At 40.6% G+C, this 17961-nt stretch overlaps 1 protein-coding gene across 1 annotated transcript in view; it reads left to right on the top strand.

The window, feature by feature from the left end:
• The first annotated feature begins 1373 nt into the window (after positions 1-1373).
• LRRK2 (leucine rich repeat kinase 2) overlaps positions 1374-17961 on the top strand; it is a 60580-nt gene continuing 43992 nt past the window's right edge. The window contains exons 1-7 of the mRNA XM_088533217.1: positions 1374-1515; positions 1595-1680; positions 5782-5888; positions 9756-9844; positions 10682-10816; positions 12496-12630; positions 16522-16653. Of these exons, the coding sequence (XP_088389343.1) occupies positions 1374-1515; positions 1595-1680; positions 5782-5888; positions 9756-9844; positions 10682-10816; positions 12496-12630; positions 16522-16653 (826 nt within the window). The remainder of the gene's footprint in view (positions 1516-1594; positions 1681-5781; positions 5889-9755; positions 9845-10681; positions 10817-12495; positions 12631-16521; positions 16654-17961) is intronic.

Genomic DNA, 17961 nt, shown 5'->3' with positions numbered 1-17961 from the left:
GTAAAAATAGTTTATTTAAATGCAACTCATCTTCAGCCCAGATGTAAAGTATTGCCTACATCTCAAAATGAGTCAGTGCTTCATAGAGCTTCCTCTCATTCCTATTTGTTTTCTGGTGCTTCATAGAAAAGCTTGCTCTCCCCCTAACAAATGCAGCCCTGGTTAGCGGGCTATAATTGGGACACTGAGACAACAGTTTCTTTATGCACAAAAACTTAACAACTCTCAGTGACTGGGATCCAAATTTCCCAGGACTAAAACACCAACAGGATGGAGAGAGCTAACTAGCAATACAAGAGCTCAGAGGCGTTACTGAAAGTGGCTTCTTGATTTTGAGAAATAAACTTTGAAAACAAACTTTTTGTCTTGAGAAACTCAAGTTAATAGTAAGTCAGCTGGTCAATAAACCCTGTACACACCTATCAACCAGGCACTGATATTTAAGCAAAACCTTCAAATGAATTCATACTCCTACCATCATCCTCCAAGAACACTTACCTAACAAAACTCAATTTAGCTAGTCAACTTCAAGTAACTTGGTGTTTCTCCCAGATGAAACCCACAGACCTGCCTGAAGCCTCACACCAGACCATGGTGGTGTACCTGCCTCCACTGAGGCAACTAAGGGGCCAAATCCACTTCTACCTCAACCCCCCCGGTGCACACTCACCCCCTCGCGCCTCCCACCCCAGCGCACACTCAGGCCCTCACCCTCTCCCACCCCGGTGCACGCTCAACCCCTCGCTCCTCCCCATGTCCCTCACTTGCAGCCCAGCCCAGGACGGGACACACAGCCCATGCACCTGCCCAGGCAGGAGGGAGCCCTCCCCTCCTCAAGGAACCTCACTGGGGACATGCAGGCTATACGTGCTCCTTTCTCTGCCTGCAGCCTGGGGCATCCCGTAAAGGGGACTTCCTCCCTCACCGCGCTGCAGCGAGCGAATAAACCCACTCGCCCGCCCAAGCCACCCCATACCCCGCCGAGGGCAGAGGAAAAGCCCCACACGCGCCCCCCGCCCCCTTCACGCCGCTTATATAGCAAACACGGCGAGGGGCGGGGCCAAGGCCAAAGCTCGGCCATCCTATTGGTCGTCGAGGCTGTCACTCCTTGGAGAGGGCTTGCCGGCTCCGCCCCTCGGCCGGCTCCGGCCGAGGCGCCGCGGGCGCCCCCTGGGGGCGGCGGTTCCGCGCGGGCCGGGCCGGGCCGGGCAGCGCCGGTCACGGCCGCGCCGAGAGGAGGGCAGAGGCGGCGCGGGCCGGGCGGGAGCCGCGGCGGCGCGGGCCGGGCGGGAGCCGCGGCGGGGCCGGGTGACGCTGCGAGGCTCCGTTCCGGGCCTCGTCCCGCGGGCCGCGCATGGGGTGAGCGGGTGGCCATGGCCAGCGGCGGCGCGGAGCGGGAGGAGCGGGCGCTCAGCAAGCTGCTCGTGCGGCTGCAGAACGTGCAGGAGAGGAAGCGGCCGGAGACGCTCGTGCAGACGCTGAGCGACCTGCTGGAGCTGGCGGCGCGGCAGGGCGGTAAGCGCCGCGGCGCCGGGTCCCTGCGCCTCCCCCGCGGCGGCAGCGGCGGGCGCTAACGCGGCCTCTCCCCCCACAGCCCCGGAGCTCTTCGGCGGCAGGAACGTCCACGTGCCCGTGCTGCTGGTGGCCGAGCTGTACGCGGGAGCGGCGGCCGTGCAGCAGGTAGGGCGGCCGGCCGAGGCGCCGGGGGCCCTCGGAGCGCGGCCCGGCGGGGGCGGCCCTGGCCCGCGGCGTCGGGGCCGGGCGCGGGGGAAACTGCGGCTCGAACCTCCCGGGGCTCGGCGTAGGCCCCGCCGGCCGGTCCTGAGGTGAAAGTTTCTGCTGGGCCTTTTTTTTCCCCCTTTCGTTTTTTATTTCTGGCGTTTTTAAGCCCTGCCGCTGCAGAACGGTGTGATCTCAGGAGTACGAACCCTCTCCTCGGGGCAAGCTCTGCCTGCCCCGCTGCTCTTGCGGGGAAAACTTGGCTTTTAGCACAGAAGCAGCTCTGCTTGGCGAGAGCGCTAACGTGAGACGTGTCCGCGGCCCCACGCGCCGCTTGTGCTGCGCCTGCCGGGGCTGCCACACGAAACTGCCCCTTCCTGGCAGGCACGTGTTAAATTTATGACTCTGTTGAGCTCGAAGCATGTTTATAAACTGCAGGTCTCTGTGCGGCTCGCTTGCCTTTTTATTAAACAGATTTGTATGACTGCCACGTTTCAGCATCTCTTTTTCTATTCACTAGGAAGCAAACTATAAATTAAATCATAAAAGCCTCCTGAATGATAGCATTATTTAAGAGCATGTTTCTGTAGCTAATAGAGCTTAGCTAGAGGTCACAGACATGCAGTTCAGATTAAAATATGAAATTGTGCTCTTGCCTGTAGTGTGTAATGGTTATACTGGTTGCAACCTTCTCAAATTTCTTTTGAATGCTAAAGTATCTGTGCAGAGTTTGAAGTTTTATCAGGTCGCTAAGAAATACAGAAGGATGCATCATCATTTTGGGGGGATGAAACGTATTATGTATTTAACAATTTATGAAATGAGTGTATTGAGGTGTAGACTGTGAGTATAGTATGAGATCTGACCACAAGCAGGTGTGAAATGACTGTGAAGTCTCAGAAGTGCGAAAAGAAGAAAGTGATTGCATAATTTTCATTTAGCAACATTAAAACACCTCATACACAGAATTAATTAAGTAACGTGGAATTTTAAAGTGAGTTTTAGTCTTCTGTCTGCCTACCTTTGCTGTTTCACAGTCCTTCACTTTTGGAGCACCTATATGTTCTACACTGTACATGAGTATCAATTTCATAATGAGTGCAAAGCACAAATCCTGTCCCTCATTAAATGTCACCTCACTTTCTAGTGAGTAAGACTAGTGAAGACTTATTTCTAGTGAATAAGACTAAATGTCTTCCTTCACTTTCTATTGCAGTATTTACAAAATCTACAATATATTGATTAGTAAACTCTGCTTCCTTGCTTCATGCACTGTGATTCATTTACAGTGCATAAGTTTCACTGTATGGCATAGAGAGGGTAATGTCGACATGATTTGGGTGCAATCCCTTTGCAGTACTAAACGATTTTGTTGAACATATTGGAAAATCAGTCAGTTGCTTTTAGTCTTTTGCTTTTGGCATTATAATGAAATTGACTCATAGAAGAAGATCAATGCAGCAGGCTCTGTAGCTGAATCAAAAATTGTGTTTCCCTCTGCTGGTTACAAAGCATCTTGTGCTGTTGCTACAAACCTTGCAAACTTTTTTACAGTAGGAAGGTCCTGGACTGGAAAGCCAATAGTGCTGTAAAGTAAAATAGATATTTTTAAAGTAAATATGGTAGTTTATTTTTGCAGTTACTGCCTGACAGTGATTGGAGTAGCTTAGAGGGTGTAAAGCAGAGCATGTCAGCAAAGAGCAGTCAGCAGAGCTTTGTTGTCTCACACAGAAGATGTGAGCTAATGCAATATAAATTCACTGCATGCTAGAAATGAGACGGGGCTGATCTTAACAGCCACTGGGTTTCAGTGCTGCCACCAACTGTTCCTGTGTAGGGAAGGGATTTAACTGTAATGTCTTTTTGTGTCCTTTTTTTTTTTTTTCGTGTAGGCTTTATATTCTCTGGTATTTAACAGACCCTTGCTTTCTTTTATTATTATTAATAAGCTGTCTGTAATCTCAGGCTGTGATTTTGTTATTGTAAAATAGGCCTCATGTGAGCAGGTCATGTGTTTGCTTTGGTCTTCTCCACATCCGCAGCTTTTGTGTTTGTCAAAAACTTGGAGTTATGACAACCCAAGTAAAAATGTGTAATATAAATAAAATTTTCTTAAAGAACACTTTTAGTAAAAAAAAAATAAAAATAAAAATAAAGAGAGACTTTTCTGAAGTCCTTAAGCTAATTTTCATCAGGTTCTAAGTTTTACCAGAGTAGTTAGCGAACAGTGGTGTAGGACTTTCAGAATAAAACCTTTGCTAAGTAATAGATGCTACAATGTCTTTGCTCTGCAGTTTTGAAATTTATACCTCTTTGCCTTTCACTAATAAATTGTGTTTTGCTTAGAATATGAATAATAAGGCAACTCTACAAAGCCGTCTTGAGGAGTATTGTTCATTTCTAAGACTATTCTTTGTTCTTGTGTTTGGGAAGACTTTAAGTGCACAATCCAGCCTCATTTCCCCAGATGCCCATAATAAATGCTTCTTGGTTTGTAGCTTTGTTTGCTGACCAGGCAAAAGAAGAACATGGAAACTGCCTTATGGTCAAGCCCTGCTTCTATTGTGAAGGGAATAATCGGCTTGGAACATTTGGCTCTTCACACTTAAGGAGAGCTGCTGAAGGTAGCATGAACATAGTCCCAGAGATCAAGTGTGTGAAATACAGAAGACGAATTCTAGTCCTCAGATGCCTGCATCATGTTTTACATAGACTCAACGAAGTTATCATGCAAGATGCCAAGTTACTAGTCTGTGCTGTTCCTGTGGGAATGCTCTACACTACCAGACTTACAATTTCATGTATCTAGTCTCTCAGAGCGCAGGATTAGAGGTCGTGCAGTTTCTGCGAACGTTGCAGTTAAGTGCTTTGGAGGTGGCCATTTACATTCCTGTTGTTGCTGACTGTCCCATCATGACACCTTTGCTTTACCCAGCTCTTCTCCTGAAACCTGATATAATTACACATTTCTAGGTTACCTTCTGTCCTGACCCCATTCTTACTGCACGCTGGCCAACTTCCACTTCATTTGTTCTCTTTATTTATGCAACCAGGGAAACTTTTATGTTTTGTTTTAATTCCTTTTTGTAAAATCTTCTTTATCTTTACCCTTGGCTTTTCTCAGTTCACTTCCTGTCTTTGAAAACAGTGTTTTATTTCGTTTTTTTTGCTCATCATTTAATTCTTTGTACAGATTTTGCTTACTACTATTATCACTAAAGCTCATTCACTTTTGCCAGCCTGCACATCAAAGACCTAGCAGACTTTATTAATAATAAAGAGCATTGCTACAGCGTTGTGAAAGGGGAGCAGGGGAATCAGGGAGGAAGGACTAGGGGAAAACAGATTTCTCCAGCATGAAAGGACAAGGAGCCTTTTTCAGTTTGTAATTATTTATAGATTTGTGAAAGTAAAGACAATTGCATAAGCTAGAGCAGGTAGTTATTAAGAAAACGCATATTATTTTTGTTGACGGTGGTTTATCTTTCATTCTTCGTAATCTCAAGACTTTCACAGTTTTCGTTAAGTTTTTAAAGCTCACAGAATTCAGGATTGATGACCAGAATATAGTATATAGTGTGTGTGTGTAGTATTGTTTAATTATATCATGCCCACTAAATCATTGGACAACCTTAAAAATCTATCCTTTCCCCTTATAATTTGCAGCAAAATCTTGTGGTGGCAGCTGTACTTCAATAAAGCTGGAGCAGCTGTTACTACACTGCAGTGATCGGTGGTCTTCCCTGGCCCTTGATGACATGCTGTGGATCACATTATGCTTTTCTTGCTGTTGACATCTCTTCTGAGTGTATTATCTGTGTCCTGTAGCCTCAAGTAATGTTGAAGTATATTGAGGTGATGTGTTTCTACAAGCCATGCACTGAGGATTATTAACACATTTGTTTTATCTCTGTCTTTTAATTTTTAATGTCCTTTGTATTGCCTAGTGTTAACTCATTATCCCTATTTAACTAAAAATTAAAACTTCCAAAAGGTAAGAACATTAGAAGTCAACCTTTAAGTTTCAAACAGAACTAAAAGAGCTATGTTTTTATTTTACAGGCGAGTTGGTCACTTCTTTGTAAATTAATAGAAATTTGTCCCAGTACTCTACAGAACATGGCTCCTAAGGATGTTGGGAAAGACTGGGAAGTACTGGGTGTTCATCAGTAAGTATATTGTATGTAAACAGTCTTCCAGAATGCTTGGGTATCATGACAGTGTATATATGCAATGAAAGATAGCATATAAAGTTACCGCATCAGCTTCTAAATGGTTAAAGATTTTTGGTTGGCTTCTTCACCTTGAGAAAAGAAGACTCACACAAGCAGGGATGTTATCACTGTGTATTGATACCTGATGGAGGGAGTAAAAAAAATGGAGCCTGACTCTTCTCATTGGTGTCCAATGAATTGGTGTCCAGTGATAGGACAAGAGGCAATAGGTGTAAAATGAAGTACAGGAAATAACACTTAAGCTTGAAAAAAAAAAAAAAAACTTTGTTACTGTGAAGTTGTTCAAACACCTAAACAAGTTGCCTGGAGAGGTAGTGAATTCTCAGTCTTTGGAGATATTAAAAACTATTGAATGTGGCCCTGAGCAAAGCAGTTGGCCCTGCGCAGAGCAGGAAGGTTGGATGAGATGATCTCCAGTGCTCCCTGACAACCTCAGTGATTCTGTGATTGTGTTTTACTTTAACAGGTCTTGTACTTTACTGCACAGATGCAGTATTGCTTGAGTTCTTCTGTGCTTTCATTCCAAATCTGGTGCATTATATCCACAAGCCTAAAAGTAGTATAAATCCACAGGAGGGTTATTCATCTCATCTAATTTTAGTTGTCTAAAAATTACGTGTTTTAATGCGTCACCTCAACTACCTTTAAAGTCGATGGGCACAATCACCTCCAGAGGATCTTTCATTCCATCTATTTAGTTTAGCCCTAAAGAAATTGCAATCTGAACATACTTGTTTCTCCGTTGACTATAGAGGGTCCCAGGATGAGTGCATTGGGATGAGTCATCCCATAGCCTCCCCTGAACCTGTGCAATGTGAGCGTTTGAGCAGAACATCCTTTTCCAAGTAAACTTTGCTACAGGGAGTGAATGAGCAGATCATATGCTAACATGGCTGTATGCTCTTCTTCCCTACTACTAGCATTGTAGCCAACCCTCTAGGCCTGTCTGATGTCTTGGCAGGTTTCTTTGCTGAGGGGAAACTTGTTCTTAGTGGTAGAGTAGGCTGTAAAATTAGTCAGTGCCAAAGATAGAGCAAGGCAGCTAAATTGTGTCTCAAGTTCCTTGTAGGTGGGAAGAACAAGTACATGCGGCACATCTACACCATATTGAACACATGCTGAGTTGGTAGCCAGGCACAAAACGGTTATGATAGAGAAGAAAACGTCTTTTTTTTTACAAGAGATTTCTACTTTTCTTGCATGATATAACTGTATATTTTAGGAGAATAGGTATCTTAGTTAGAAATAAACATTTAACTTTTTTTCTCAAATATAAGCCACCCTGACATTACACTCATGCTTAGAAGCAGTACTTTTGTATTGATATAGATGTTTTGACTGATAGTGTAGTAAATAATTTAAAAAGCCACTATCACTTTGAGGAAAAGGGAAGGAAGTTCTCTCAGTGTATTTGCATTTTTTCTACAGCTCAAAGAGGTTTCTTTAGATGTTTTGTAGTCAGTTACATTAAATTCCGGTACAGGAGATAAGGTTTTAAAGGTTTCACTTCCTCTTGATTATGCTTGAAAGGGGAGGGCATATGCAGGGAATTTCCTCTTTATATAAAATGTGTCTTAGTATGTGATTATTTACCCTGTAGAGTACTGAGCCAGCTGGTGTCATTCATATATTGGCACTTCACCATCTATAAAATGCTGTTTGCTTAAAGCAAATGCAGTGTCTCCTCCCCATAGCAGAAATGGTTCTTGGTGGATGAAGGAGAGACATTTAATGGCTTCAGAGCATTGGTCAGCTCTAGTTTTGTCCATCCACAAGGAGTGTAAGCAATAAGCGGCCAAAACCACTGCTTCTGAAGGGGTAAAGAGATGAAGGAATCTTGACCAGGTTCACGAGTGTACATGCACACACACAGCCCTGCACCCCCACAGTAGGGATTGCATCGCGTTAGGAATGCTTAAGACTGCAATGCTTCAATCAGGAAGTTAAAGTACATTTAAGAGTGTCTCTTTAGCTACTCTACCAGCTTGGTTAATGTGTTTTTTGATTTATTTGAGTCATCATCCTGCTACTTAGTCCATGCATGAGCTGTGTGCTGGGCCAGGAGTTTGGCTCAGGACAAAGAACCCAAATGCCAGCATCCATCCTTATATGCAGACATACATATAACAAGCCCAAAGTGTATATGCCAAAGGCTCAGTAAAGTATCTCTTCTCAGTGTTTTTAAAAAGAGGTATTTAACTGATTTTTATTTTCCCCTCTTTAGATCATATAGCAATCTACCTAACCCTTAGATTTCAGTAGCAGTTTTGTAGACATAAGCAGTAAAGGATTTAAGCAAAGCAGAGTTCACATGAACAGACTATCATATATTAGAATAATACAGTTGGAAAAAAAATGGCAATCTCCTATCTTGCAAAAGATAAAGGATATTATATCTCCCGTCTGACTTTGCCTCTTCCCTGTACTTTGATCATCACAGCTTTGACATTACTGCTACAACAAAGAAGAGATTAAAAGTAGGAATCGAAAAGAGATTGCACAGAGACGCAAAACATCATTGCCAGAACTGGGGAGTAAAATCAGAATGGAACTCTGAGAGCTGCTTTTTATTTTTTTTAAGAATTATCATGATTATGTATTAATTGCAAATTATTGCATAGTCAGTCCATTTTTACTTGATATCACCCATACAAGGACTCCTACATTTGAAGATGCTAAGAGTGCAAAGTTAAGTTCTCCCAAGACATGAAAATAAAAAATGTCGTCTTTTGAAGTAGCTGATACATTTTTATTAAGTTTTTAGTTACGTGGTGATGCTGTTTTTTTCTGCGTTTTGCGACCCATGCTTCATTCAGTGCAAAGCCAGTGCTCTCTTATTTTCGGTGTCATCTTCATCACTTAGTGTGTGACCCACTGTGTTTTTTCTGCCCATTATCCATATGCTCTGTGAAAACTAGCTGATTAATTTTCTTCTCAGCTTTTCTCAGTGATCATCAGTATTGTCTAGAACATTCAAAAACTTTGTTTAATGAGAAGTTACAGATATGTGGCCACTGCTTTGCAGGTGGTAGTCTGAAGAAAAAGAGTGATGTTAAAATTATCAACTGCTTCTGGGTGTTCAGTTTGAAAAGTGTACGGATTTTTCAGAGCACTTAGCATTAAGTGGCATTTTTATATTTAAAATTTCAGTTTTCACACTGGTGGCAGCATTTCAGAGTGCAGTATCCATGGGTATTGAGCTGGATCACCTAGGAAATAAGGAATATTAATTTGAGAGTCTGAGAAAAGTTTATTTTAAGCGATTTGTCCAGCATCACATAAGGTTCTATGGCAGAAACTTTGGTAGGGCAGAGTTCTACAAGATGCTGCTCAGGTTCTTTGCTGGGAAACTGCCCTTTCTGATGCAGCAGCCCCGTGATATGTGAGCGTGACCTCCCTCCTGCAGCTCAGGCAAAAAGCCCCTGCTGTTCCCAGCTGCATTCCACACCGCCCTCTCTCTGTCCAGGAGGTCCATCCTCAGTGACACTTGTCTCTCCTAGGTCTAAACACATACCTAATGAAAGTTAAACAAAAGCATAATTTAAAGGAAGATAATTCATTATTTTTATCAAGTATAAAAACTGTTCTGAAGTATTAAAAAAAAAAAGTGGTTATTTGAAAAAAGACAATCTGAAAGAAAAAATTGAGAAAATGAATTGAGAGTAAGAACAAAAATGACTTTAAAAGACTTTTGCTTATTTTGTTTCAGTACTTCTATTTTTAATTAAGCATTTGATAAAAGTTTATAAATGTAACCATTTCTTTAGCCATTATATATAAATATATATTTTTTAACTTTAGGCAGATTCTTAAAATGCTTACAATCTACAAAGGAAATGAAAATCTCTCAGCAATAGGACTGAAAGCATTAAATCTACTCCTAATGTCAGGTATGGTATGTTTTACTTTCCTACTTTTATCTAAGCTTTTAAAACATAGAATTGTGGTGTAAAGTGTGAGATTGTACATAGTGGGCCTGAGTTTTCTCTCTTTTGCTCCTAGAAGGTCATTTGTACCTGATACAAAATCAAAACAGTAACATTTTGTGCCTCTTTTACCCCCTTAGAAATGCTTTCCCAAACTGCAAGGCTGTGAAGAACATGACCCATTATTTATGTCAACTTGTTATTAGCATAGACACAAATACTTGCTCTGTAGTTAAATAAATGAAGGCCTTATTTTTTTTTCATGTTGCAATGTAAACTCGGTGACATTCTGACTTGTTTCTTTTAGTACTGGTTAGTGCTTCTAAAAATGAAAATTCCCTGATTTATCTCTATTATTCTGCTCTGCAGAGACTGGATCTTACCAGGTACTGAGAACATTTTGCACTGTACTGAGTTTCTTGATCTTGATCTTCTGTTGAAATTAGAGTCCATAAGGGATATTCTGATAGTTTGACTCTAGGTAGCATATAACATAGGAAGATATTGCTGTTAAATTAGAAATGTATTCCCTTGATGCTAACAGGCTTTCAAATCAGCCTTATTTGCAAAATAGGGATTAGGCTTGACTTTAGGTATTTAAAGCTAAGCTGGCTGCCCAAGCTTCTGCTACAGGTAGTAGAGTGAAACAGCGACCTTCAGAGGATGGTTCCTGCTATTTATTTGTCTATTTTAATAATTCAGAATCTTAATGGTTAAGTACAGAATCTTAATTAAGTACAGTGTTTCACTATAAATGTTGAGCCTAAATCACTGTAACATGTAATCTCTTCTGCTCTTCAGATATAATTGCCTTCTTGCTCTTGGAGGACGAGGTGGATGTGTTTTCCTTGGTATTTAATGCCATGCAGACCTTCCCTAAAAATGAAGAGATCCAGCAACATGGATGTAAAGCACTACACAAGCTTTTTGAGAAAGGTATTTGTATTTTGTATTTATTCAGTTAAAAAATGTGTAGATTGGGAGGGAACTGCAGATGTCTAATTGCAAAGAGTGAAAACTTTGCATTCCAAATTCTGTTTGTATATCTTGGTCTTCAAATGAGTTAGCATAAAATAAGGTTTCCAAATCATATCAGAAATTATCTAAAATAGAGCAATGACTATGAATCTTTTAAAAATGAAAATGTATTTGCATTTCTGTGTCCAGAGTTAGCCGGAAAGATGGGATTCAAAGTTAGTCAGTAACACAGGAGCCGAAGAGTAACGTTTGATTTTTCTTCTTGAAAGAAAAGAAAAAAAGGTTATTGTTTAGAAGCTAGTACATTTTAGTGTTGCCAGTAAGGTATAAGCAAGTCTAAGTTAAACCAAAATGTTCACATTCTAAAAAAAATGTATGACAGCTTTTGGTCCTGACACTGCTGAAACATGCAAGTATGGATCTGTACAACACTCCTATGTTTCTTCTGAAGAATGGAGTCACCATATATTGAGTTTCTGTGGCATTTCCAGGAACTGTGTGTGTGATGGGCAGAAATTCTGTTGTAGCAGCCTTGCTTTGCACTGAAGTTTCTTGCTTCAAACAAACATTGGGAAATGCTAGCATTCCCAGCAAGCCAACTGCCTTCCTTGCTGCAAAGACAGCCTCTGATTCTTCACTTTTATTCTGTCCGGCACCATTTTCTGCAGCTTCGTTTCCAAGTCTAACTCGCATACATCTGTGCCTGGAATTACCTTCTGCTTTGCTTCCCCTATTCCACTCTCCCTAAATACTTTGTCCTGCTATATTTTTTTTTCAGTGTCCACCAGGATATAAGATGTTCTGATAAGATCTTAGATTTTCTGTGCTTGCTTTTTACAGATCTGTAGACTGTTCTGCATGCAGACCTGCATGCCTCCTTCTTGATGATCGTGCTAACGTAACAGGTTGCCAGGCTGCCACGGACATTTTTTTCCTGACTCTAAGCAAGCTTCTCAGTTACACTAACATGAATGTTTACCTGGTCTTATCAGGAACCAGGTTCAGGAAATCATTCTGCTTAAAATGCAAAATTTGGGACTCCTTTTTAACTTGCATCATTTCCCTAGTCTGGTTCCCTGCACAGGCACACAGACAGTTGTGACAACCCAAATGACAGGGAGTAGGGACAGAAAAAACTTAAGCTTATTATTACTCTAAAGCTAAAATATTGTTAAAACATGACTCTAGTCTTTATGGAAAGGATCCCATATCAAAAGAAACTGAAAATTTTGAAATAAAATGGTGCAATATGCAGAGCAGAACGCCTTCAAATTGTTTCCACTGTATTCTTAGCCATTCCTTCATTTGTACACCCTCTCAGTGAGAAATATCTGATGTTCATTTGGTGCAGAAGACCACATTACATCTTTTTATGTCTTGGTTTACATAGAAGCACTTAAATGTCCTAATTTGGCTACATGATATGTAGGCTGGAGAAAGGCTTCTATAGAAGAACTCAGTTTTTAAGAAACAGAGTCTTAATTGTGGAAGGAGATATGTGTGGATAGCCTCTTTCTGTGAAACAGAAAATAAATATAAAGAGACTTTATGAAAACTATTGTCTTTTTTTTGGATTGCGCCAGAATATGAATTGTGTCCTCAAAGCTGTACTGTATCTCTCTTGCTTTTCAATTTAGTTCCAGAAGAGCAGCTGACTGAATTTATTGAAAGCAAAGATCATATGACCATATTGAAAGTATTTAAAGAGTTTCCAGATAAAGAAGAGGTGATTCTTCCTGCACTTTATTCATTACATTCCTTAGCTGGTCCATGTAAGTGCATTATTGGAAGTCATTTTCAACTGCTCACTTCCTATAGCTCACATCAGCTTACTCAGTCTGTGATAACTTTGATGTTATTATGAAAAAAGTTTCAAGCCTCTCTCAAGATAAGCTGTAGGCAATGCTGCAAAATGTAGAGATGTATTTCGGCAGAAGGAACAGTCTTGCAATGAGACTAGTTGAGAGTTGCATTCAAATCGCCTCCCTCGTCTTTGGGAAATACTCGTTTGTGTTTTTTCATGTGAAATTTTCATATTCTGCCATTCTGATGAGGATTAATCTTAAAAACAGAGAGGGACTTTATTCTGCCTCAGAGTGTTATGTGGCTGCGATTTTCATGAAGGTTATAGAGGTCAAAGTTCAAATCCCTGCTGTGCTTTTGGGGGCTTTTTTGCTTGAAAAAGGTGAAAAAGAGGTAAAGGTGGACATCGCTGGCAGAGGCTTTTCCACCGGGGGGTATAGTCCATGCAAATGCAATGGCCAAGGCTGGTGTGTGGATTCAAGATGCCCATCCCTGTCCACAGCGTGGTGGCTGCGAGGAAGGACGCTGGCAGTGCCACCCCTGTCCCAGAGCCTCATGGCGGCCTCACATCTTTGTGGCCTCCTCGTCGTAGCAGCTGGCTGGGCAAAATCAGGTCCTGACGTTTGTCCTTGATGATCTGTGCCAGTTTGTTCACTTGCTATGTGATCTTGTAGACATAAAGGTATCTGTTGTGAGCTTCTTGCTGGTAGTCACAGTTCCAGTAAGCAGAACTCTCCTTCTCTTCTACACGATACATATTGTTGTTCTGCCCTTGGCAGAAGTGAATCCACAGAAACCCTGGCTCATACATTTGTCAGCTCCATAGCAGCCCTCCTGGCTCAGTTCGTGCCACGAAACAGGAACTGAACTGCAGTTTCCCACTTTTCATCAGACAGTTTTTCATAGTTTCTTTCTCAAACTTCCAGCTGGTTCCATTTATGTTAAATAAATAATCCTCAAGCCAGAAATAAATTGACCTTAGCCCAAGAGTTGCTGCCATTTTCTAAGGAAAAGAATGCCAGATTTTAAATGTGTTTTTTTTTTTTTTAAAATTAGTTACTATGGCAATGTGTAGCCGCTCCAAGAGGAGGACATAACAAGAAGTTGTCAGTATTTGTATCCAAAGTAGGAATTTGCTTGGCAGTTAGAACTCTCATTTCAGATCTGGAAGATCGAAAATAGTCAAAGAAGCAAAGCAGGCTACTCTTGTCAGTGTTTATATTCTTATGCTGTGACATCCCATAATACACATAAGAAAAATTATTTCTTTAAAGCCACCACCGGGAAGTCATTCACTGTTAACCTCACACTGTAGCTTATCCAGTAGTAAAATGTTTGGCCCCCATATCCTGACGCACAAATTTCTTTTCTAAATGGTCATACGAAGGATTCGTAGCTCAGTGTGCCTTCTTGCACTAAGACCTATCTGGTTCTACTTTGTATGTCATGAGAAACTTGAAGGGTGAGAGTTTTTCTCAATGTTTTTCTCTTAAATCTGAGACGTTTTGGTGGAATAAGAAAAACATTTGCTGCCTTCAGAGGCTGTGGGTGAACTCTCCTGTATTTAATGGGAAGAAAGAGGTAACTCCAGCAGAAATTCCAGCTCACGCTAAGAGGGCGTGGGCTGCATCACCACGTGGAGCACTCAGATAAGAGGCCCAATCCATCTTTTTGCTAGCTAGACCTAGGAAATGGTGGCTCCTTGCAAACCTAACGTTGCTCAGTTCCTGCAGAATTTAAGCATATTTTTATTTATGTTCTCTCTGTAGTAAACTATTTTAGTGTCTTTTTCAAATTTTGAATATGTTTATAATTATCACTGTGACGTGACAACTTACTATGAAGTGATGAAAAATTATTTTATGAGACATACATTTAAAGTAGAAGATGTTTTTCATTAGAGATTAAGCTTAATAATTTACTGGCATTTTAAAACATTGAGAAAAGAAGTACGTTCCTTCACTAACAAATAGAATGCTTCAAATATCTCCTCCAACTCGGAACTAACTTTTTCAGCTTACTGGGTATGTCATGGAATGAGTGGGGGTGTGGGTGAGTGACCCAATGCGCTTCACTCGTAGGAAAGAAATAGTAATAAGTTTTGTTGATAACAACAGTGGTTTCAGTAGATTCTATGGCAAAGTCACTTATTATTTACTGCATGGAGGTTCAAGATACGCATGGAATTACCAAGGAGATCCTCCCGTTGGGTCACAAGGTTCATAATGGACCCCCTTGTTTTCCAAACCCCTTCTGAGAGGAGTCTGGGTGCAGCTGGATCCAATCCTAGTCCCAGACCTGGTTAAGGGTTTATGACTAAGGGATTTGTGCACAGTTACAAAGTAAAGTTTACGAGTTCAGAAAGGGAGTTCACCAAAGTCAATTACCACAGATCTGTAGTGGGAAGGATCTCTCAACCAGATGAGTATCCTTGAGAGGTGTCCCTGCTCAAGGGGAGATCCCGGCATGCAGCCCTCTGCCATGCAAGGAGAGCTCTGGGCCCTCGGGCTATCCCCGTATTTATGGGATAAGATGATTGACTGATTCTTTCAATTCAGAAATGACCGTTGGCTGGTGTACTCACAGTTAGCCTTATCTCCCTTTCAGGATAGGGCCAACAGGATGTTATTGATGTTTAATGTCTGAGTGGAGGAAGAAATCAGGGAGGCAACCCCCAGGATAATGTGGTAGTTAACACTTGAATAGGGCTATATGTGAGGAGTCAGTTTGAGCTGGGGAAGGAGCACATCTGTCACAGGGTATTATTATTTTTATTTAGTATTCAGAGATATATTACTTTGAAGATCTTATGCTGCTTTAAAAGGACTAATTATCATTAATTATACAGTCGTGATGTTACCGTTACTTTGTATACAGAAAACCAAGTTGTTGAAAAGGCAATTAAGAAAGTTCGTAGCAAAGATTAGACTAGGTCTCAGATAGTAATCCTGACTCCCTTGGGGACTCCATTCATTCTTTGGAGCTATTTTTTTTCCAAGGTATTTTGGTTCATATTTTATTTTACACTCTGGATAGACATACTATAAGGATTAAGAGAACTTTATTATAATAGTTTTTAACTACCATGATGCTGATTTGTCTTAAATTACTATATGCAGAATCTCTGGGCTCAGCAGGTAATAACGCATTCACTCTTTTTACTAGTTCGTGTGAATATTTTATTGGCTTTTGTATCTAGCCTTCATAGTAAGAGGTAAAGACAGAGTCTGTAATGATTTGCAGAATATTGCAGGAGCATGAGATGAATATTTCTATACTGTCACTACACAGTATGCATATGGCAATATTAATTTGAGCCCAGAAAAAGAGCTTTCTAACTCGTCTCCTCAAAAAGTAGAAGTCGGATAAGGCAAACATATTTAAATAAATGGAGGTCAAAGTGTCTCACTCTATTTCTTAGCTGGTTTCCCTGGAAATTGAAATGCTTGATATACTGAAGTATTACTGGAATACCTGAAATATTTAATTGATCATAGTGGTCTCCAATGAGATTGAATTAATTGGATTGAATTAATGCATTTGAATTAATATTTGTAATACACATAGTTCCCATTTAAGAAACATGTTATGTAAAAATGATCTGTGAGTTGGTTCATGTTCTGTGAAACAAATCCATAATTACTAGTATGGACCCTGAACTTGCTGAGTTATTTCACATATTGGTAAGCATGATCGTCTGCTGTGGCAGTACTGGGGAAAAAGGGTCACCTTTCTTACAAGCTGCAAAGGCAAAACTGAAACACAGGCCCAGTTTTCTACATTAATGAATTTGTCAGATATTAGAACCCAGTCACCATGTACTTTTCCTTAATGAGCAGTTTTTGTTTCTCTTTCTTTAGCCAGCAATGTCGAAGTGCTCATGTCTGGAAATGTTCGCTGCTACAATGTTATAGTGGAAACCATGACAAATTTTCCCAATAACGAAACAGTTCAAGAAGTGAGCTGCTGTTTGTTGCAGAAACTTACCTTGGGTAAGTTCACCGAGTTGTTTATAGTCATATTTATATTGCTTTAACTGTATAGGAGCTGGAATTACTGCCAACAAGTAAATTACTGTTCCAGTTGATTGTCAGGGGAATACGCTACAGCACTCTATGTTGCCGATAATGCGAACATATCCGTGTAACACTCGGCCACAGTTCGTATAAAATACTTTTGTGTACCCTGTAACCACTCTCTTACAGGGTAAGGAGGAAAAATATTATCTCCAGTTACATTTGTAATGATGTTATAAGCCAACATTGTAGACAATGAACCTGGAAAGGACTTGCCTTAAAGCATGTTCTTAGGTGCTGTATTGAGTTGGGCTAATAGGACTAAATGGTTTAACACTGGGAGAGGTACTTACCTCTCAGTGAAAGATCTAGACATTCAGCGTAGTCACTGCCTCAAGACCAGAATTGAGGAAAAGAAATGAGACTAGTGTTTCATATGCATGAAATTTTATTTTTGATGCCTAAATATAATAGACTTTAGATTTCTCAATTTCTTACCTTTTTTGCCTTTGAGAGACATTGATACAGATTTTAATTTGACCTTTCATGTTGCTAATGTGATCTTAACTTTTACTAATTAAGAAATAAAAATGAATATCAATTTAGAAAGCATAGCTATCAAACTCTTTTACAAAATAAGTGCTGCAGTATTATATTATGTCCAACATTTGTTTCCAGAACAAATGAGGAAGCTATTTTCATTTACTTGCTTTTTGCAATATTCCTTGTATTAAGCCTACAGTATAAAATGCTGCACATGCTATGGTGAAAAATATGCTTTAAATATATTCATCATCAAAAGATGATTCTACTGTTCCAAAATATATGTACTCCGTATTTGTAGTGCTGACTTTGATATAGAGTCAGAAGCAGAAAAACAGAGGGTAAAACAGGGTTAAGCGACTTCCCTCATAGGATCAGTCATATCCTTGCAGGAATTCAAGATCTGAACTCCATTTACTTCCTGGCAGGAAGTCTGCAAATGATACGCTGACTGTATCCTTGTTATTTTGACAGAAGTGAACTCTTGATTTTGTGCTAAACCTCCATCTTCTTAACCATCTACTCCAGGGCTAATCTGCATTTATTAGAAAAGAAAAGGGGAGAAGGAAAAAAAAAAAAAAAAGCTTAGATCCCAGTTCTAAGATCTAAGAATCCCTAGACTAATTTTTTTTCCTTGACCTCTTTTTTTTTTTTTTCCACAAATAAAACATTGTTGGGTCATGTAATAGCAAATCTAATATCTACTACAGATAAAGTTAATGATTTGTATACTGAGAAATG

The sequence above is a fragment of the Tinamus guttatus genome, unplaced genomic scaffold (assembly GCF_059628265.1).
Source record: "Tinamus guttatus ecotype Peru unplaced genomic scaffold, ASM5962826v1 Tinamus_guttatus_pri_ptg000489l, whole genome shotgun sequence".
Classification (NCBI taxonomy): Eukaryota; Metazoa; Chordata; class Aves; order Tinamiformes; family Tinamidae; genus Tinamus; species Tinamus guttatus.
The sequence above is the reverse complement of the archived record's forward strand: the minus strand, read 5'-3'. Positions and strand labels throughout refer to the sequence as shown.